This window comes from Chanodichthys erythropterus, chromosome 20 (genome assembly GCF_024489055.1).
Source record: "Chanodichthys erythropterus isolate Z2021 chromosome 20, ASM2448905v1, whole genome shotgun sequence".
NCBI lineage: Eukaryota > Metazoa > Chordata > Actinopteri > Cypriniformes > Xenocyprididae > Chanodichthys > Chanodichthys erythropterus.
Genome location: NC_090240.1, coordinates 23,003,524 through 23,019,945, shown reverse-complemented (window position 1 = coordinate 23,019,945; position 16,422 = coordinate 23,003,524). Strand labels below are relative to the sequence as shown.

Sequence of the window (16,422 nt, the reverse complement as noted above, 5' to 3'; positions counted from 1 at the left end):
GTGGAACTGCATGAGGGTGAGTAATTAATGACATTATTTTAATTTTTGGGTGAACTAGCCCTTTAAGCAAAAGCACAATCATTAGGCTGCCATTGTATCAAACCATACTTACATATGAAATGCATGAAGTTATTTTCACTTGCTACTGCAGACCGCATTATGCTGCAGTGTGTGTTGGTGGGTCATTAAATGTCCATATTCCAAAACCCAAAGCACACATCACAATACTGTAACCTATGCAGGTTGGAGTGGTAGACAGTCCATTTATTTCCATTGACAGTCACACCTGGTACCAGCCCTTTAGAGCCAGATCCCTTGCTCACTGCCTCCTGTGACCTCTATTTCTGCAAGCCTTCCCAAGAGTCTGCCCTAGTGGCACTGCAATGGAGTAATCAAGAGAGGTGCAAACCCCGCCACGCTCTCATTACCACACTGCGCATATCTATGGAAATGAAGAGGCGGCCTATAGCCGCTTCCACTGCAGTGCTGTCCTCAAGTGCAAATAAGGGAAAACTCTCGGGTTTCATTATAGTGCAACTGAGATGTTCAAGGGCAGGTTTGCTAGTATTGATTAGTTGTTGACAAGGATTTGTTCTGCATTCAGGTACAATCTGAAGTAAACAGAGCAGTCGCAGCAGATGGAGCATGTGAGGATGGTCGCGATGCATGAATCACTGTCAGCGCGGTTGTAGACTCGGAGGAATGTCTTCACCTAATATATCACATGCTTTGCATGAACACAAATTAAAGCTGTCCATATGGGTCATGAGAGGTATATGAGGCACGCAAATATAGTTAGCTAGCTTTTCATCCTCAGAATGCAAGCATAAAATGACCCATGATACACATATTTTTGTAACGATACTTGTTAATTGTTGTCAATGAAAGTAAATTTTAATGTGCTGTAGTTTGAGGACACCATTTTGTGCAGAATTATGTGTGATTTTTACAATTAAAATGCTAAAAAGAAAAAAAAAACGTTTTATTTTAGGGTTATTGTATAGAAATAAAAAAATGAATGCACATAGAAATTATATAAACATTTAAAAATGATGTATTTTAAAGTAACCCACATTTTTTTTAGGTAAGAAAAGGGAATATCTTAAAATTAGAAATGAATGTGGCTTCATTTGAACGACACATCTATCTGGATTTATGTCATTGGGGGGGGGGGGGTTGTTATTTTTAGCATGTGGTGTTTGTGTGAGGAAGACGAGTGCTGTTAGGTGTGCAGCACTGCTCAACCTTGAACAGCGTTGCAGGGCAGATGGGCTTAGTGGGGGGCAGTGGTTCAGTCATCTGTTTTCCCATGCAGAGGCAGAGTTAGCAGAGTAGAGCAGTCCTAATGAGACAGTGCTTTCTGACTGCACCAGCACATGAGAGGGATTAGCGCTCAACGCTAACAAGCTCAGATCTCAATTAGACAGGCTTCTATAACTAAGTTCAACCGGCTCAAGAGGAGAGCAAAAGACAAGAGTCTTATATATGACATAACGTTTTTGCGGTCACTTCTGAATGTGCCCCTCTCTCTCTTTTTTCCAACAATCTCAGCCAAACCAGTGAACTTGTGGCATGTATTAAACTGGCCCATTGTTCCCTGTCTGAGATTTGATTTCACAGGCTTGACTAATGAAATACTTCATCCTTGCCTGCCCCTCTGACTGATGAGAAGTTAATTAGAAAACTAACAGAACCTCTCAGGAGAGGGAAAGCCCCAAGCTTTGGACACAACAACAATCTGAGGCATTTTGCTTGTTTTTTTTTAAACAAACTGACATTTTAAAGGAATAGTTCACCTGAAAATTCAAATTCTGCCATCATTTTACTCACCCTCAAGTTGTTTCAAACCTTTACACCATTCTATTATTACATTCCAAGTCTTCTGGAGCCGAATCATTGAATCTGTGAGAAACGGCTAAGTCAGGATTCGTGAATGAATCATTCTTTTGAGATGGTTACTTTCAATAAACAAGTAATCAGTAAATCAGTTCAACTCACTGATTCGATGATCCGGATAAAATGTTTTTTTTTAGTTCATTGGAGGTGAATTAACAGTAAATAATGAATTACGAAATTTTGGTTGTTTTTTCAAGAAGCTTGGAATATCATATGGACTGTTTTTATGGCTTTCTTATTAAATCTTTTTTTTGTTTTGCACGGAAAAATGAAAGCAAATGGGTTTGAAATGACACCAGGGTGAGTAATAATAACAGAATTTATATTTTTGAGTGAACTAATTCTTTAAAGGTTAGGTATGTGGGCAAATATTCCAGTTTATCTGTAGTGCCATTTTGATATTGCAGTGTTTTGCTTTGCATGTGGCAAGACTGAGTCACTAATGGTTAGAAGAATATAAAAATGATTCACTACTTCCTTAAAAGTCACAGGGGAAATTTGAACACTTTCATTTTAGAAAATTAAAGGAAAGCTCTTGGGGATTTATAATCCAATAGCATTGTATCTTACCCATGATCTTACCTCTGTTTTCACAGCAGGCGTATGCGTCCTCCACCCAGCAGATGGCACCACCCAGTCCCAACACCACCACCAGCAGTAATGGAAGCAGCAGCACTGGGGACCAGCTGAGCAAAACCAACCTGTACATCCGTGGTCTCCATCCAGGAACCACAGACCAGGACCTGGTCAAACTATGTCAACCGTGAGTGTCCTTTAGCGATCCTTGTTTCATGGTGAAATGAATTTAGGTATGGTGAAGGCAAGTATGATCAGGTTCATAATCAGCAGTTGAAGAGAAACTCACGGTGTATAATAAGACCAGAAAATGCTTTAAAAAAGGGGTGTGTGGGAGAGAAAAACTCGAGCGTCCTGATTTGACCCTTCATGAGAAGGTTAGAAATGCACTGCTGGCAGATCATTTTGAAATGAATGTGAATTACTTAAAGTGTTTTTGGATAGGCTCATGCAGCATCTTGATTTAGTAGACGTTGTGTAAATCGCACATTTCTATTCATGAAATGTTTTTGATATTTTTATAACATTTTGGTGCAAAGCCTGAGGGGTGCTCCTTTTTCATCTTGGTATTGGTTCTCATTCCATGTGTTTTGTTGGTAGATAGGGAATTTATCTTTTGAAATAAATCTCATGTCACTTTTTCACATTAGATCTGTGCTTTCATGTTAGAGGACATTTTGGTGGAATGTAATGACACGAACTCAACAGAGGTTTGGGTTTCAAACAAAGCTCTTTTTTGTTGACCGACTGCAGTGTTTCCAACAGCTAGGCATGACTTTCCCTGCCTGTGCCTCGCTTCCTTTTAGGGTTGATAAAAGTAAGGAAGGAAGGATTTGAAGAGAGATCATTGCTTCTGCTTTTGCTTCTCCCACCTAGATGTTCCAAAGTTCCAAATTAAATTCATTAATTATGAAAAAACGTTGTTTTCATCCATTTGACATTCAACAACACAGTACTTTCTGTTATTATTACTCAGTTTTGTGTTTTAGGGGTTTGATTTGACTTTCCTAATCACTAAGTAAATTTAAAGGTTTGTTTTTTACTTAAAATGTTGAGGTTTTTTAAAAAGTTTTTTTATACATTGCATTAGATCTGTTGGTAAACTTCAATGAACTGTTATAATTGTTAGCTAAAATTAACATTTTTGGTAAATGGAAAGGCTAAAATAAAATTTAATATTACTTTTAGAGGAAAACCCTCAACTTAAAAAGCTTTAAAATTAGAAATGTTGACTTGGCCACTAACTGAATAAGTTTAAGCTGAAATTACTAAAAACTGAAATAAAAAAAATGCTAAATAGAAATATATAAAAATCTAATAAAAATGAAATGTACATGTAAAATTACTAAAACTAAAATTAAAACAGAAAAATTTAACATAAAAGACATTCAAAATATTAATTAATTCTATAATTGTATTTAAATAATGCTAAAATTACACTAACTGCTCTCGAAATGTATTCGATTATTACGGGAAAATTTAATCCTCTTTTTATTTTTGTAAAGTTGCCAAAGCAAAAGTAAACAACTCAATGTCTTTGTGCCCAATTTGATGTTTTATGCTGGACAATAAAAATATGATGCTTTATTGAAATGTAGGGCTGTCAAATGATTAATCATGATTAATCGCATACAAAATAAAAATTTGAGTACTGTGTGTAATTAATATGCATATATAAATACACACAAATTAATGTATATATTTTTTGAGAAATATGTTATGTACAAAATATTTGTATATATAATATAAATTATATGAAAATATAAATAAATACATATACTTGTAAATATTTCTCAAATATATACATGAATGTGTTTGTATTTATATGTACATAATAATTACACACAGTACACCCATATATATTAGGCAAACTTAAACTTTTAGTTTGTATGCAATTAATCGCGATTAGTCGTTTGACAGCCCTATTGAAATGTAATTCCATTTTAAAACAAAGTGCTCATATATTTAAGTTGATGTACAGAGAAAGTGCACAGATTTGAGAAGTAATGCTGAACATTCTAAGAAACGGCTGAGATGAGGCTGCCCAGCCCTACAGGAAACTCTGAGCCCAGGGGGAAAGGGAAAGACAAACAAGGGCAACAGCTGGGAGGGAGAAGAGACGAAAAGTTGTTGGTGATGGGGGTGGGGAAAAGCTGGAAGAGAGAAAGAGGGATTTTGGGGAGTGTGAGAAAGAGAGACCGAGAGAGAGAGAGAGATAAGAGGTAGTCAAATATATCAGGTGTTTCTTAGCAAAGAAGCTGCTGGCGGAGGGGATGTTTGGTCAAGTAATTCCTGGTACCTTTATAGAAAGTGAAAGAGCAGATCACAAGTCGAATGGTTTTAGAACACTAAAGCTTGTTTTATGAAGAAATGCTATGGATATCACAAGCAAGAATTGCAGCAAAAGGACAGCCACTTGTATATATCTAAACACAATATTGTATATATAAACACAATATTGCCAGTTACTTGTCTATTTTTAATCTACCAACAAAATAGTTCCAAATGGAACAAAAGCCTTAATGATTCAGTTATTTTTGACCAAATAAGTTGAGTGAATGATTTGTTGACATACATAAAGATAGTCACTTGTTTTGTTTCTGAATGAATCAGTGTTTTGAATGAATTGAGTGAATGATTCATTGTGTTTCATTTAAACGAATTAGAGTCACTGAAGCATTACATAAGTAAAAAAAGAAGCCTAATTTGAAGTGCCTCAACAATGCTAAAACAAGGTCAATGTGAGTACTAGTTACTAGAGTCAGGCTACACTAATGTTTGCTTGACCATGACTCTTGGATGGATCTCACACATGACTAACTGCAACTCTACCCCATAGGAACATCAGGGAAAAATAATACTAAATTCGACTAACCATAAGGTCATTCATATTTATAATGGCAAAATAAATAGGCTTATCAGCTTTTAAAATGGAGAAGAAAAAGCTTCCCATGTCTTTTGTTATTGACTTTAATGTGAGTACGTCCAATCAAATTATACCTTGTTTTGCAATTTGCAAACAGTATTTCATTTGTCTCTTGTAATGTGGCTAATATTAAAATAAAATTTGACCAGTGTTTGTTCAAGGCTGGTAAATCACACTTTTGATGCTTACACACTATTGATAGTGATGCCCCTAAATACATTTTTTAACATCAAAACCAAAATTAATGTTGACTGTTCAGAATGTCTTGTTCACAGGTAATGAACCAGCAGTAGAAAAGTTCTTCAACAACAAGCCGCCTCTTTATATTTAAAAACAAAACAAAAAAGAAGTTATATATGGCTACGCTTGCATTATTTGTGGTCACAGCTGAAGTGCGTTCACACTGCTTACATGTTTACTTGTACATGTAGTTTATCCCTGTTGTGTGCATAAAATAGACACTGACACAAACAGCCATTACACTCTAAAAACTGCTGGGTTAAAAACAACCCAAGTTGGGCTGAAAATGGACAAACCCAGCGATTGGGTTGTTTTAACCCAGCGGCTGGGTTAAATGTTTGCCCAACCTGCTGGGTAGTTTTATTTAACCAAAAAATTGTTTAAAAATTACTGTATTTCTTGCTTAAAATGAACCCATAATATGTTGGAAATTAATATTTATTAATATGTTTAATATACAAACATTTGAATAATACTTAAACAATAAAAAATTATTAAATTGCTTATTAATAAATGCTCATCTTTTGATTATTATTGTTGCCTCTAGTAATTATGTGTCTGATTTTTAATTTCCAACCTATTTTGGGTTCATTTTAAGCCAGCCGTACAGTAATTTTTAAACAATATTTGGGTTAAATAAAACTACCCAGCATGTTGTGCAAACATTTAACCCAACCGCTGGGTTTGTCCATTTTCAACCCAACTTGGGTTGTTTTTAACCCAGCATTTTTTAGAGTGTAGCGAACCGCTAACCATTTCAGCCGAAACCAGATTTTTTTTTTTTTTTGCTGTTTCGCCCCAAAACATTTTAGTTGCCAAAATTTCTGTGCATCACTAATGATCAAATTGCCTATTCCTCCTCATCTTTATCATTGATCATTTTAAAGTCCCCCATAGTCAATAATTGTATCCATTAAAACTCATCTTTGATCACCAAAGTTGACATATTTAAAAATTTTCATGCTTTAAAATTGCTTGAATGTAACTCTACACACTTGCCTCATTTCCATTCACTCACACTAGCTCAGAGATCCACTCGTTAACAATCTCACATTGACGTGATTGGTTACAAGGTAGTTTGTGACATCAGAACACCAGCAATTTCATACCACGTTTTTGAGACTGTCTTTACTTCACTGCAGTTTTAAGGAGAAAATTAGTGATCGACCGATTTTTATTTTTTTCTTTAGAACCGATACCGATAATTTGTGTTTATGTGCCCGACAACCGATATGGAGAACTGATATTTATTTACTGTTATACTTCTGTTTTTGACACAACTGAACTGAACAAACCATTTTATTTATAACAATCACTCCCTCCTTGCATAGAACACAAATCTTATTTATACACCAATAAATAGAGGGGTCTGAAAGTGCAAAAATAAAAAAGTGCACTGTTACTAAACTGTTTTTGTTAAATTAGTAGTCTTTCATGTTGATTTTAATCTTCATATTACAAAAATAATTGTATTTATAAAAAGCATCAGCCGCAACACTAATGTTAACAATAAGCAAAATAACAATGTCTGTTTTCAAATGGAGAAATATGGAAAATGGAAAAATAAATTAAAGACAGGAGTCACATCAACTTTGCAGAAATGTAATACTTCATTTTAAACTACAGTTTTAGTAGATTTATAAGCTGTTTAATAGGCTAAAGTAAAGAGTGAAAAATAATTGGCTGGATAATGTTAAATAACTGAATAATATTCTCTGGAATATTGGAATATAGCAAACAAAACATTGTATTTAATTGCATTTCTCAACTAGTATGCTATATCAGAATTATTAATAATGTTTTTGTCTTTCTAGATCAGGGGTCAGCAACCCAAAATGTTCAAAGAGTCATATTGGACCAAAAAAACAAAAAACAAATCTGTCTGGAGCAGCAAAAAATGTAAAAGCCCTATATAAGCCTTATATGAAGGCAACACAGGCTGTAAGTGTATTTTAGCTATATTATAGCCTACTATCAAAATGACTAAGTAGGCTACAAATACATAATGAGTATTCCCGAGGTATATATTTAAAAACTGCTGAAAGCTACAGAAAAAAGAAGCAAATGGATCGGTGCAATTCACAGAAACAACTGGACTCCAGGCAGAGAAACATGGATTTGCAGTTATCATTTGGTGTCAAATTGTTGGATTTTGAGGTAAAATCATACCATATATATTGTATTGTTATATATTATGTTGACAAATCATCAATTAGCCTAAATATTTTCCATCTCATATTCTGCATAATTATTTGACAAGTTGTAAGAAACACTTTCGAGTCCAGTCTTTAGTGTAATCGTTTGTTTTACTCGTGTTTTCGCAGTTTTCCCTATTAAATCCAGTCATGCAGCAGGTTCTTTTGCCACTCAGTCCAGCTGAGGGAGCGCACTTTCGGCGGGGAAGTGACGTCGATGCATCTTCGTTGACAGAAATGTTGAAATTTATTTATTATTCACATTTTTACAGCATTGGAAAACGTTAAGAATGTTTGTGTCATGTTTGTCCTCCTACAGAAACCATATGAAAACAAAAAATATATTCCATTTTCATACATTTTTGAAAAAGCTCCAGGGAGCCACTAGGGGGGTGCTAAAGAGCCGCATGCAGCTCTAGAGCCGCGGGTTGCCGACCTCCGTTCTAGATTATGAAATAACTGCTGACAAAGCGCTGTTTATCTATGCATTTAAACAGAACTATACTCAAACTGCGATCGCTCGCAGAGATAATAAATAATTTATTTCCATAGAGTTGTTTACGTGGATGTTTATTAGCGAATTAATTGTTATATAGTAAATGTTTATATAATTGTGTTGTTTTAAACAAGTGAATCTTGTTAAAAGTTACAATGCAGACGACTTCACGAGACTAATGATGAGCATAGACAACAGAGAGAGAATTAAAATTCAGCACTTTTATTTCCAACATGTGCTCATTCATGGCTGTATTGTTTAATTTATGCAATGTTACATCTTTATTTGGACTTGACAGATTATCCTACGTGGCTCCATGAGCTTGTTTCTATTTCTTAGAGACAAGCTGCATAAACTAGCTACAATTCAGGCATTTATGTAACACATCTAATTTGTGCATTAATGGCTGTTATGTTAAATTAAGTTTACTAATTACAGCAAAGCAGGTAAGTATACTTTACATGTGCATGCCGTTGTCTCGTCTCCCCTCAGATGCGCTGTAATGGCGATCCTGCGCGCAATTCTCAAAACACCCACAAGATGGCGGCGTTTATCGGTAAATCTGATATTACAAAACCGATATCCGATTATGGTAAAATGCTTAAATATTGGGGAAAAATATTGATAAATCGATATATCAGTCAATCTCTACAGAAATTACTCAGTAGTGGTGATGACTTATGAATTTGCACGTTTTGTCTTAAATCGCATTAAAAGTACGACATAGACATATAAACAACATTAAAAACTTGGTTTTCACCACAGGATGACTTTAAATATTGTTGATCCTAAGCAGTTCATTGGATTATGAATAAATTTCATGTGTGTTTTGGAGATTTTTGTACAATAAAAAAAATGGCAGTGCACTGAGTTTTATTTTTAATGAAGACATACGCTAGACAGACATATTTGATTTGATGATTGAAGATGTTTGGTGAATCAGAACTGCATTTGTTCTATTCTATGTCCTACATGAACGACTCTTCAAGTCTGAATTCTTAAATAAGAAACTGAAACTACTTGTAATTTTTCCAGTGGTCTCCTATTGCTTCCATGAATGCTACAGCTCCATTATATAGATTTAGTTCAATCATGAACATCAGTGTGAGGCGCTGTGCATTGGCAGTAGGACCCATGAGGAGCCTGGCAGAGGGCATTGTTGGTTGATTGTTGTGGCTCCCAGCCAGAGCTGTGCAGGGCAGACAAGGAGAACTCTCAGGTTACACTGCAAGCACATGCCTGGAGAGAGAACACCTACCCCCCTCCCCATCCCTCAAACACCCGCATGCCTCCAGTAAGCCATAGAAGCGTACATGATCCTACAGCTATATACCTGTATCATGCTGCAGCAATGCTTCTTCCTAAGATATGCAAAGCAGTATGAACATGGTATGGAATCCATTATTCAAAGAGCACTACCATTTGATCAGGGCTTCTCCAGCACACCGGCACCCTCATGAAGATTTCATGCAAATGATTTCTGAACATGGGGGCCTATTGAGCGGCGCATTGTGAATGGAGCAGTGCTGGTGCCCTCCGTTTATGGGTTTTTGTGCCCCCGCTGCTCGGCTGTTTCCGGCTTAAATTACACTGGCTCTTCCAAACTGTGTTTGACCTTATAAAATATCAGATACACATCAGCAAGTCTTATGAGTTTGGTTGTATTTATTATTATTAAGCTGTTAAAATTTTAAGGCGTTTATCTGTTAATCTAAACCAAATGTTGCTTTTTGTTCTTGTTTTGTAATGCACAGCTATGGAAAAATAGTGTCTACTAAGGCCATCCTCGACAAGACCACCAACAAGTGTAAAGGTAAGATATGTTGCAAAATTTCATATTCAAAGAGATAGTTAAAGTCCCTTTAAGACAAGTCATTTCACTCGGCGGCCATCTTTGAAACACCTCTCGGGCATTCAAGTGCAGCTCCTATCTCTTTGAATGGGAAAACATCAAATTCTCCAAAGCTGTTGCCAAGCGTTTCATTAAATTTCATATTTGAAATCATCAATGAAATCTGACAACTGTATCATAAATTTTGTTTCGAAACACTCGAATCATGACAAAAAAACGTCCGTCTGACTGTTTCTGTAGGAACCGGAGCTTCTAACGGCCGTTGCATTGATGCGATGACTTTACCAGTCGGCAATTGGCTCTTATTTAGAAGGCGGGACTTATTCCGCCATATTGCGTGTTGCACTTTCTCCCATTCAAAACAATATGAGTGACGCATCTTATTTTATAGTCTTATAGTTAACCGAAAAATGAAATTAATTCTGACATTTTGTCACAAAAAGAGAAACTTAACATTATGTTGCTTACTGTGAATGACATCAAACTCCAAAAAGGACAAAAAAAAACATAAAAGTGGTCCATATGAATTATTCCCTATATTCAAAGTCTTCTGAAGCCGTATGATAGTTTTGTCTGAGAAACAGGCTGAAACTCATTGTATGAAAAAGAGCAGCTTGGACATTCTTCTAAATATTGTTTTGTGTTCCACAGAAGAAAGAATGTTGTACAGGTTTTGAAAGTCATGAGAATGAATAATCAAATTTTCATTTTTGGGTGAACTGTTCCTTTTAACTCCTGAGTGCTGCTCTTTAAATATACTTCATCTATTTTATCTCTAGCAAATGTGTGCTGATGCAACAGCAATGAGATTGGTATTGCATAACCCAACATCTGTCAAGTGGACCAATGCTACATTTGTGTGTGTGTGTCTGACAGAGAGAGAGAGAGAGAGAGAGAGAGAGAGAGAGAGAGAGAGAGTATAGTTAACTTGGTCTGATAGCTCTTTTCTCACAAAGAGATTACTCAGTGTGAGCTAAGGTGTAGAGGATTGATAGAGAACACTATTGGCTTAACAACTAAACTTCAAGCAGTGATCACTGATCCTCTGTGTGTGTGTTCAGGCTATGGCTTTGTGGATTTCGACAGCCCGGCCTCTGCACAGAAAGCAGTGACAGCGCTAAAGGCGAGTGGAGTTCAGGCTCAGATGGCAAAGGTAAGAGTCAGTGACACTAAACACCCTGTTTCTTATACTTGCCGTAAACCTTGTGAGGCACTTTGAAACAGCTTCAAACGAATTCCAAACTCAAGCATCAGTATTATTATTGCTCATACTCAAGTTGTGCTACGGACATGAATGATGCTTAAAATCTTGCGGATTGATGAGGAAATGTGCTATATTACATTTCTTAACACACTTGAGATTTTTGGCTGGTAGATGATAAAATGGGTGAAACATTTCATTAATTTACACTGAAGGAGGAACTCAAGCAATATCTAGTGACTAGAATATCGTATACATAGTGAACAACCATCCAGAACCTTAGCAACTGCAGTGCGCTAAAAACTACTAAGAACACCTTAGCAATATCCTGGTTGGCAACAGCTTAGCATCCTGACGCCATTCTATTCTATTCTATTCTATTCTATTCTATTCTATTCTATTCTATTTTATTTAGATCCTGTTACATCAGAGGTTTTTATTTACAACATTTTTTGCAGCATTGAAAACTGTAATCAATCACAGACAAGTCTGTTGAGCACATGAATTCAATGACAAATTTAAATAAGTAACTGGCATCAAAGAAATCTACTTAGTAATGCTCAAAATGTCTGTTTTGTTCTGCACTGCCTCATACTCTGATTATAACCAATAAAATGCAGAAAAGCAATATAATATAATATAAACTGCTGTTCAAACGTTTGAGGTTAGTAAGAGTTTGTTTTTGAAGAGAAGTCTCTTTTCCTCAGCAAGGCTGCATTTATTTGATCAAAAATACAGTAAAACATTATACAGTAAAAAATATAGTGAAGCATTATATTGTGAAATATTATTACAATTTAATATAACTTATATTTAAATATATTTAATGTAAAAAAACAGTTTAAATGTAATTTATTCCTGGGATGGCAATGCTAAATTTTCAGCATCATTACTCCAGTATTCAGTCACATGATCCTTCAGAAATCATTCTAATATACTGATTTGCTGCTCAAGTAACCTTTTCACATCAGTGTTGAAAAGAGTTGTGCTGCTTAATTATTTTTATTTTTTTTTATGAAAACTGATTCTTTGATGAACAGAAAGTTCAAAAGAACAGCATTAATTTGAAATAGAAATCTTTTATAAATGTTTTACTGTCACTTTTGATCAATTTAATGCATCCTTGCTAAATAAAAGTATTAATTTTTGAAAAAATCTTGCTCACCCCAAACTTTTGAATGGTAGACCGCTTTATCAATGATTTTTGTCATAATCATGAAGCCCTACAGACAGGCACACTCATATTTGTGTAGTTTTAATATATGTTTCTTGGATAAGTTATCGCCTGTAACAAAATATTGTATATCTGATTCAAGGGGAAGCTAATTAATCTTCAAAGTAGATGGCAGCAATCACTTCAGTGTAGAACGGCTGATTATTTTACCACTCTTGGCTGTGGTTTGTGGGTGTTGAGCCATGAAAATGGAGCTGGTGTCCCCATTAGGCTCATGCAGGTCCACCATTGAGAGCAGTTCAAAGTAAGTGCCTGAGGAGTATTTGTCCCGTTCCTGCTCCTGCGTGGTGCTCCAGCTCTACAAAGAGTTTGTGTGTTCTCTCTTTCACCCATGGCTGAGTCACTGTCTGAGCAGCTTGGCTGGTAGTGCTGCACGCCCTCCGTAGAGGCCTGTGGCCCTGCAGGCCAACACTCACACAGCCCTGCTGTCACAAAGACCCTCCCACTGATTTCACATCCTTTTAATGAAGTTTATGTAGAACAGAGTGAATCTCACAAAAAACAAAAACAAAACAAAAAAAACATTATTTCACAGCAAAATGACAAAAAAAAACATTTTGCATAAAGAAAACAACTAATTTAATATTAATTATTATTTTTATTAAGATATTTGGGGAGAAAGTAATGACAATAATTATTTATGAACAAATAAACAAATAATTATGTCTGATCTTTTCGATGAAACTTTCATCCACTTCCCAAAAGTTAACTTTATTTTTATTACGATTTTTTTTACAACTGTAATATTATTTTAATGACAATTAATATATGCATTTTATTTTAATATTACTGCAAAAAAAGCATTACTCTAATGCAAAAATAATAATTAAACAAAATCTCAAATTGTACATCCATAATAACTGTTGCACTTTTATTTTTTTTCTAAATGTAATTCTCATTAGATTGTCATTATTGTAACAGTAATTTTACTAGTATTTAAGGGAGCACAACAAATTACAAGCATGTTTTTTTTTTAAATATTTATCTTTGCATTACAGTAAAAACATTGATTTTTATTTATTTATTTGCATTGCAGTAATGAGATATGAGGGAGGGTGTACTTAATTGTGCTAAAAATGATGTCTCAATACAAAAATGCAACAAAAAACAGGGTTGATTTCCTTGAAACCACCTTGTAACCAATCATGTCAACATGCCGGCGGGCTTTAGCATATCATTAACAGCAAACTAGCAGGCAATTCTCAAGAGAAGCGAGGTTATCCCAGTATATTTTTCTGTTGACATGAAAAATTGTGTAGATTTAGCAATACGGCGGGTGCATGATGTATATTTCGATGTTATGATGAACTACATGCCTTTCTTCACTAATGTTCTGAGTTGTTCAAAGCATTTGTAAGGATACTGGTTGTTAGAAGGCAGCTGTCTGACTCTGACATGGTGAACGGGAACATGGTTTGTGTAACATTAGCAACACATTATTAGCTGTTTGATAACATAGTCAAGCAAAAGACTAATCATATTAATTACCGTTATGTGTCCGATGTTGTAAAGAGCGTTTACCTCAGTAAGTTGACCGAGTGGATCTCTGAGCTGCATGAGCGAGTGGAGGCAGGGGTAATTTGCATATTCATTGATCCATGTATATTAAAATAGGCAAGGGTGTAGACTTACATTCAAGCTATTTTAAGGCATGAAGAATTTATTTATTTTTTTCACAGGAAATAAATTGTTTAAATGTCATTTTGGTGGTGATCAAGGATGAGTTTTAAGGGATACAATTATTGACTACAGGGGGACTTTAAGCATTTTTTTTTCCCCTTTAAATTTTGGGGGTAAAATGTGACCTGAACATATTCTATAAAGATTTGGTGAGGTTCACCCATTTAATCTGTAGATCAGTGTGAAAGGGCAGCCTCTTCACACAAGAACATCACCAAGCACCCATCTTAATTACAGCCATTTTAGAGTCTTTTAGTGACCTGACCTATTTAAGAGTCTGTTAAGGCAATTGCCGTGGATTTTCCTCCTCCCATTCATTCTGTGGAAAAAGGCACTGTCTCGTGGTGTGATTAGATCAGTTCAAAAATCACCTTCATCGCAGGTCACTGCAATTAGATATTCATTATTCATGGTGCTGAGATGATCCGGTAATACATTTACAGCTCACATTTTAATCTTATCTGCACACCAAAGCAATGAATATGTAAATCAGCAGCGGGGTGAATTGGAGGTTTGCAGTTTTACTGCTATCTTTACTGTCTTTCTGGTTTGTTTAGACAAGTAACACATAGCTCATGCTTCAATGATAATGAACAAAATTAATTTGATACGCATAATATGATTAAGTAGTTGTTTAGATCCTAAAGTAAAACCTCCTGCTCACACCTCATGCAGGAACTGGGTAATCTGTAGAAGACATGCAAGCACAAGTTTTGTGTATCTGTTAATTTGAGGTTAGAAAGATGTCACTTTATACTGTATGCATATTTGCTGTCATGCCTGCAGCTTCAAATTAAGCTAATTAGGTGTTTATATGGTAATGAGCTGACTCAGTACTGGCCTTGAAAACTGTCATTTTGACACTTTTTCCTAAAAAACATTAACTTCTGCATATAATTATGCAAAGGTAAAAGACAAATATGTGAAATACACAGTTTGCTTTTTCTATTTTATTTATATTTTCTACGAATTTGTTCTATTTTTGGAAAAGAACACCCAAGGCTGAAAGTGATATGTTTAAACTTTCAACCAAAATAAGCGCCATCTTTCATAGTTGAACTCATGTGCATAATTCGGCAGAAGCTGAAGCAGTCTTATCTCTCCAATCACACACACGCATGCACACCATCATTTATCACCTGTAAACTTCTGAACTCCTTCACAGTCTTTCCTACCTTCATTCTTTGCCATATATTGGAATATTCAGGTCATGCAACTTAATGTTTGTATGAAGTGCTTGTAGTATGTTGTTGAATCACAACAAATAATAACAATAATTTCGACTCTAGAAAGTTAACCTGGTTACTTATCTATGTGAACATACTGGGAAGAGACATGGAAAGGATGTGATATAACTATCCTAAAAAAAAGGCCCAGTGTTTGATAATGCTCTGCTTTGATAGCACTGATAGACAGGCTGATGAGGTCCTTACCTCATTTACCTATAATCCTAACCTTACTGAGCCTGTAAGGCTGATCAGTCTTTCAGCAGGGCACTTTGCGTATCCACCTACAGGAAGTATGTCAGTAACACATAACCAGAAGCCTCTCCATCTAGAAGAATTGATTGAGGACTGAGACGATCAAGCTCCAAAATAAAAAAAGCACCATAAGGGGCTGTTCACGCAAAGCACGTTTTTGCATTCCTCAGCACTGCTTTTCCATTTTCCATTGTAAACATGAGCTAGGCAGAGAGGGGCACGCACATAACACTGCATTCTAAAATATGACGCTCAAGTTGGTTATTCAACTAGTTCTTAAAGGTGCCCTAGAATTAAAAATTGAATTTATCTTGGCAAGAGTTCAGTACATGGAAATGACATACAGTGAGTCTCAAACTCCATTGTTTCCTCCTTCTCGTGTAAATCTCATTTGTTTAAAAGACCTCCGAAGAGCAGGCGAATCTCAACATAACACTGACTGTTACGTAACAGTCTGGATCATTAATATGTACGCCCCCAATATTTACATATGCCAGCCCATGTTCAAGGCATTAGACAAGGGCAGGCAGTATTAACGTGTGGATCTGTGCACAGCTGAACCATCAGACTAGGTAAGCAAGCAAGGACAACAGCAAAAAATGGCAGAAGGAGCAATAATAACTGACATGATTCATAATAACATGA

The 16,422-nt window shown here is 35.6% G+C and overlaps 1 protein-coding gene across 3 annotated transcripts in view; it reads left to right on the top strand.

Annotated features, from left to right (window-relative positions):
- Positions 1–16,422, top strand: part of rbms2b (RNA binding motif, single stranded interacting protein 2b) — a 34,377-nt gene that overhangs the window by 11,112 nt on the left and 6,843 nt on the right. For all 3 annotated transcript variants that reach the window (XM_067371587.1, XM_067371585.1, XM_067371586.1), the window contains exons 2-4: positions 2,493–2,659; positions 10,084–10,142; positions 11,243–11,334. In XM_067371587.1, the coding sequence (XP_067227688.1) occupies positions 2,493–2,659; positions 10,084–10,142; positions 11,243–11,334 (318 nt within the window). The remainder of the gene's footprint in view (positions 1–2,492; positions 2,660–10,083; positions 10,143–11,242; positions 11,335–16,422) is intronic.